Raw genomic sequence first — 6,357 nt, forward strand, 5'->3', positions numbered from 1 at the left:
TTTGTCTTAAGCTTTCACTTCATATTTAATTGTCATGCACCTTCAATCTCAGTGCAATCCAAACCTGGCACATGTTGCACGTTGCACAAATCCATCCAGCACGTGCAACAGTAACAGCACAGCATTTTTTCATTCTCCTCATTTTCCACCTGCAATTTGAACATTTGTGGCATCTGTGTTTCTGAATTCATCAGATAACCATGGAATGATTGCACTGCACTGCCATCTGCTGGCAGTCAGCTGTTAATGGCCCTCTGAGACTCTTTAATATACCAACACACTGTGTTTGTGCTTTCTTCATAGTGGAGTCTGGGACCAGGTGACCCTCATGTTAAGAAGCTTAAGAGTTTGTTACTAAATATTTTGTGGCAGATTTCACTTCCATTAAAGAATGTGTAGCTACTGTTTAGGTCCATTTATATTTAAAATCATAAGTGAAAAATGTATATAGTAATTTACAATAACCTCAGCTAACCTTCATACACATTATGATAATAAGAAAAACTTTTTTTATGTTGAATCTTACTAAGAAAAAAGACAACTGTGAAGACTGGGTTTGGTTTATGTTTAAATTATTTATTTAGAATCATTTAGTTCCGAACAAGCAATTTAAAGTGAGTTTGCTTAAATGTTTCCTTAGTCACTGTTGCTTTTCAACTGGGTCATTTACTTTCCCCTGGCATTATTTGAATTTGTTTTGATTAGAAATTTTTTTCATGACAGTGACATCACACATGACATATGACTGGCTTTGATCTCACAGAGTCTTGAACCTGGAACATTCACAAGATCAGATACCTTCAAGGTGCAAACACTAGTGAACTAGTTAGTTGCTTGTATCGAAAAATTTGTGGAAAGACAAACAGAAAAGATGGCTCCACCTAACGTAGCCGAAATTGATCCTGCAAACTCGGGAAAGATGTTTTCTGCCAAAGACATCCCTGAGATTGTGAAGCTCTTTCGAGAGGCCGATGCAGATGGAGGTGGAGGACTGGACATAGAGGAGTTTTGTGTAGCAATGAAGAAGCTATACGGTTTTGTGGACAAAGAAAAACTCACTGCCCTCCACATGCAGATTGACACCAACTGTGATAAAACGGTGGACCTCGGTGAACTAATGGACTTCCTGCTGAAGAAAAACAAAGCGTCAGAATGTTTGGATTATAAAAACCAACCCTTCCCCAAACCTTTCAAAATCATACGTGTGGATCACCATAAAGCAATTGTTCGTCTGTTCTTCCGTGACTTTGTGAATAAAAGGGAAAAGGACTATGATTTAGTGGATTCTGCAGATCAAACTAGGATTTACCAGAAAGGTCAGTACATTTCCATCAGCTCTGATGGCGTCTTAAAGTTCTGGACTGACAGGTTTGAGCTCACACACTCGTTTCCCTTATACAAAACAAAGGAGGCCCTTCCGTATTCGCACGAGAAGAAAATGCACGTTAACGACATGGTGCACATCAGAGAACTTTCACACGTGGCCGTCGCCACTAATGAAAAGGAATTGCTGTTTTATAATTGCTCCAACTACCCTGATCTGTGTGAACTCTTTTACTCTTTAAAAGTGGAGGAAATAGTGACACACATGAACTACTGGTTCTCTAACGCTAAAGGAGCGTTTTCCTTTGTGGACATAAAAGGTTACTTATATGTGTTTATCTCCTACAGAATCCAGGCAAATGGCCTCTTCTACCGAAAGGCCAATGAGAAAATGTCCAAGAGAGGCTGTCTAACTATTAACGTTTCATCCCTACTTAAAAACCCCAGTCCAGAGTTTTTCTGCTTTAAGGTCCATGTCTTAAATGGTATGTGCAGACAGATTCAATACTTTAAATCCCTTGAGTCATTTGCCATCTGTAATAGCTCATCCACGAGAATGGTCCTTGTGACCCACCCCAAGTCCAACACACCTACAGTGTCTAAAAAAGTCTTTGGGGGAAGGGGAGACTATGAATATTTCAACTGTGCTGAATACTCCCATTCGGCTGGGCAACTGCTGACTGGTGGCGCAGACGGCTTGCTGCGGGTATGGTTTCCTTACAAAAACGTGTCCTATGAGCACGTTTTAAAAGGACACGTCAGACCTATCACGCACATTATGTTTAATCCCAATGAAAAAACACTCATCAGTTTATCTGATGACTTGAATGTTTGCGTGTGGTCTGAGGACGGCTGGATGTGTAGGCAAAACATCCAGGCTTATGGTATGGAAAGGGCCCCAATCTCCAGTGTGTTTTACAACATCTATAATAATGAGTTGGTCTTCGCTAACTCGGATATAGCGACATGTCTGGGGAGAGGAACGGACTTGTTTAAAAAGATGCTAACATCCCATGACAAGCCCCTGTGCTCTTTGCTCTACCATGACATCTTCAAACAGGTCGTCTCTGTTTGCAAGAACGGTGTGGTGACAGTGTGGGATATCGTGACGGGAAAAGCTGTCATGCAGTTTAAGGTCACTCCAAAACAGCACGTGGGGTTCACCGCAATATCATTTGATGGACCACAGCGCAGGCTCATCACCATTTCCAAAGATGGGAAAGTGAGACTGTGGAACTTCAACAACGGAACAGAGCTTTCCGTTCTTCCTCATAATGTGCCAAAGAAGGTGACAGGTATTATCTGCATAAACAACAGGATGTTTGTGTCAGGAAGGCACTCCAACATTATTTTCAACCTGGATATGGACAAAATTGACCATAGATTTTTGGAGCATGATTTCTTAAATGATATAATCTCCATGGATGTGCACGATGGCTTACTGGTTACTGCCGCCAGCAATGGAAATGTTGTCTGCTGGGATGCAGAGACTGGTGACGCTCTCTACTGGTTCAACGTCAGCATGAGTCCTCGAACACAGATGGTCACCAAAATAGCTGAAGGCCGAACAGGACGTCTCTCTAAAAAGCAGCCTTTCATGGACAATGGAAGGGGTAAAAAACCTGCTGCTCATGATGGGAAAGGAAGAAAAGGTCCTTTACTTTTATGTCTAAAGACCAGAGAAGATAATATTGATACCGCTACAGTGCTAACTGCAGAAGGTAGCTACATCTATGCCTGGTCTATTAGTAGTAAAGGAGGAGTATTAGGAAAGTTCAGAGCAGTGAAGGAAGAAGATGCATTCGTTACCACTATGTCAACTGATGCCAGTGAACAGATACTGCTGACAGGGGATAGTAAAGGAATGATTTATCTGTGGGACATCGAGGAATTTGGGTTTAAAAATCAGGCAGACACAGCGCCATTTGAAGAAATACAGGGGTGGCACGTGCCCCTGTGTCCACCTCCACTGTTGGGCTCCTGGAAAGCTCATCTTACTGGGGTGGTGAGTGTTAAATGTGACCCTACTTGTGAAAACATACTCACTGCAGGTTTAGACTGTAATGTCTGGCTATGGACAAACACAGGCTCCTGCAAAGGACTCTTTGGGAGAGACCAGTGGGATCTTACACAAGCCTTACCCGAAGAAACATCTGACCAGGAGCCAGCAGAAAAAACAGGTGAAGCAAAGAAGGCTAAAGTAAGAAAGAAACCTTTTATCAAGCCAATCCCTATTCCTCCACCATCACCAACGGCATCACTACCAGACTTTACAGACCTCTATGAGAGTATTAAAGAGGCAATCAGACCACGTAAGGCTATACCAATACTAAGTGATGCTGAGATATACGCTAAATGTGCAAATGTGGACAGGACTGTGCATAACCTTATCAGACAGATGGAGAAAGTAAAACACTCCAAGCCACATGATTTTAAGTCCTCCCAAAAATCTCCTAGTGAGGCCCAAAAGGAGTCATGTCCACCAGACACCACACAAAGCACAGGCCGCAGTGAAGACACGGACGACTCACAATCTGCTGGGGTTGGCACCGATCCACCTCAGCAAACTCCAAAGCACCCACACTTACCACCAATCCCACATAAGGTTCCACTCACACCTGACCAGAACCAATTCAAGCCACATCCGCCTCTGACCCCACTCACTGGAGGCACTGGCCGCAAACAAAGCTCTGCACCTTTTAACCAGAACTGGCAAAAATATAGACGTATACTCAGAGACCCAAGACCAGACCATCAGGAATCAACTTACAACCGCTTACCACACATTTCTGGAAAGATCCAACTCATACCACAGCCACCTCAGCCCCAGCTCACCACGGACTGCACTAATGATGGAAATCACTCAGGACATATGGAACAAAATTCAAACTACTTACACTTGCCACCTATCTCTGACAAAGTCCAGCTGACCGGTCATCAGACACATTTACTTCAGACCCCATTCACCCGACATGGCACTGAGCACCAACAAAGCTCTCTTGAGACAGCATCTCCATGTTTGAACCAGACTAGGTCCAGATATGGACGTGTGCTGAATACTCAGCCCAGAGACTCATTGAAAGTTGGTGCCTTTACACCATGTCGACCAAACGTCCCACCTGGAAAGCAGGGAGCTGACCAAACACGGAAGAGTATACACTTACCACCAATCTCTGATAAGGTACAGCTCACACAACATCACACCCCTTTCAGACCACATCCACCACAAACCCTGCTCCGTAGCGGCACCAACCTTAAACAAAGCTCTGCTGAGGCAGCATCTCCATGTTTGAACCAGACTAGGTCCAGATATGGACGTGTGCTGAATACTCAGCCCAGAGACTCATTGAAAGTTGGTGCCTTTACACCATGTCGACCAAACGTCCCACCTGGAAAGCAGGGAGCTGACCAAACACGGAAGAGTATACACTTACCACCAATCTCTGATAAGGTACAGCTCACTCAACATCACACCCCTTTCAGACCACATCCACCACAAACCCCGCTCCGTAGTGACACTAACCTTAAACAAAGCTCTGCTGAGGCAGCACCTCCATGTTTGAACCAGACTAGGTCCAGATATGGACGTGTGCTCAATCTTCCAGCCAGAGACGCATTTAAAGTTGGTGTCCCCACCTCACATCCACCAAACATCCTTACTGACAAGCGACGCCCCGTGCAAACATCCGGGCGTGTACGCTTACCACCCATCTCAACAAAGGTTGAGATGGGTGGTAAGCATTAGACACATCCCGTTGGACCCAGTTCAACCCACATCCTGAAGGTGCTGTTGAGCGGCAGCTGGGCATGCTTTACGTTCTTAAAGAAGTTTCGCCTCCCATCAGAAATGCTTTGGTACTTCTGATGAGAAGTGAAATGTCCAGCAAGTTCAGGTGCCACTGAGCAGCACATTCAGGTATCATCACGGACACTCAAACCACATCCATCTCACAATCTGCTCACATCAGGCTCCATAAATCATCACCACTATTCATCTGTAACCGGTTTACTGGACAACACCCCTTCCATGTTTGAACCCAATCATGTTCAAACATGGAAGGGGTGTTGTGTGGGTTTACCCCGGGTTCTCCGGTTTCCTCCCACGTTTTAATTTTAAAATCTTCAATTAAATTCAAATAAATTGGCAAAAAAATAAAAAATAAAATAAATAAAAAAAGAAAATTACCTTTGTGTCAATGAAATGTCCTGTCAGTATCTAGATATATGTGTTAATTATGGATTCTTATTATTACACTTGCAGTTGCTCTCACAGTTGTCTCTAGCATTAACTTCAGAAATTATTTACCCTACAAAGGATCAATGAGTGCATTCTGACCTACTTTGAGCTCCTCAAAATATCTTTATTTTGGTTCTGTGCATCCTGTAACCATGGGAACTGCGTCTGGATCTAGTCACCTGATCGACAACTCCCTCCCCTTCAATCTATAGAGAGAGAGAGAGAGACAGAGAGAGAGAGAGAGAGAGAGAGAGAGAGAGAGAGAGAAAAAGAGAGAGAGAGAGAGAGAGAGAGAGAGAGAGAGAGAGAAAGAGAGAGAGAGAAAGAGAGAGAGAGAGAGAGAGAGAGAGAAAAAGAGAGAGAGAGAGAGAAGAGAGAGAGAAAAAGAGAGAGAGAGAGAGAGAGAGAGAGAAAGAGAGAGAGACAGAGAGAGAGAGAGAGAAGAGAGAGAGAGAGAAGAGAGAGAGAGAGAGAGAGAGAGAGAGAGAGAGAGAGAGAGAGAGACGAGAGAGAGAAGAGAGAGAGAGAGAGAGAGACGTACAAGACGCACGCGTTCATCCACGTTCTCACACATCAGATTCTCCTTCTATATGGCGGGAGCAGGGATTGAAGTGACACGGCCCTACGTACGGGACCCACGGAATAAAAGTGGAAATATCTTCTAGCAGAGTCACTTTGTGTTCTTAGTTCAACTCAGAAGACTTCGATCCCACTTTGGGAGGCAGGAGACGACGTGATCGAGTTGGAGGTGTCCCTGTAACATTCATACATGTCGTTGACATCCACTGACAGGGAAC

At 44.1% G+C, this 6,357-nt stretch overlaps 1 protein-coding gene across 1 annotated transcript; it reads left to right on the forward strand.

Moving 5' to 3' along the window:
- Positions 1-599: 599 nt before the first annotated feature.
- LOC113159918 (WD repeat-containing protein on Y chromosome-like) lies at positions 600-5,814 on the forward strand. The gene has a single exon (XM_026356921.1). The coding sequence runs from the start codon at positions 872-874 to the stop codon at positions 5,066-5,068; it is 4,197 nt and encodes a 1,398-aa protein (XP_026212706.1). The 5' UTR covers positions 600-871; the 3' UTR covers positions 5,069-5,814.
- The last annotated feature ends 543 nt before the right edge of the window (positions 5,815-6,357 follow it).

The sequence above is a fragment of the Anabas testudineus genome, chromosome 12 (genome assembly GCF_900324465.2).
Source record: "Anabas testudineus chromosome 12, fAnaTes1.2, whole genome shotgun sequence".
NCBI lineage: Eukaryota > Metazoa > Chordata > Actinopteri > Anabantiformes > Anabantidae > Anabas > Anabas testudineus.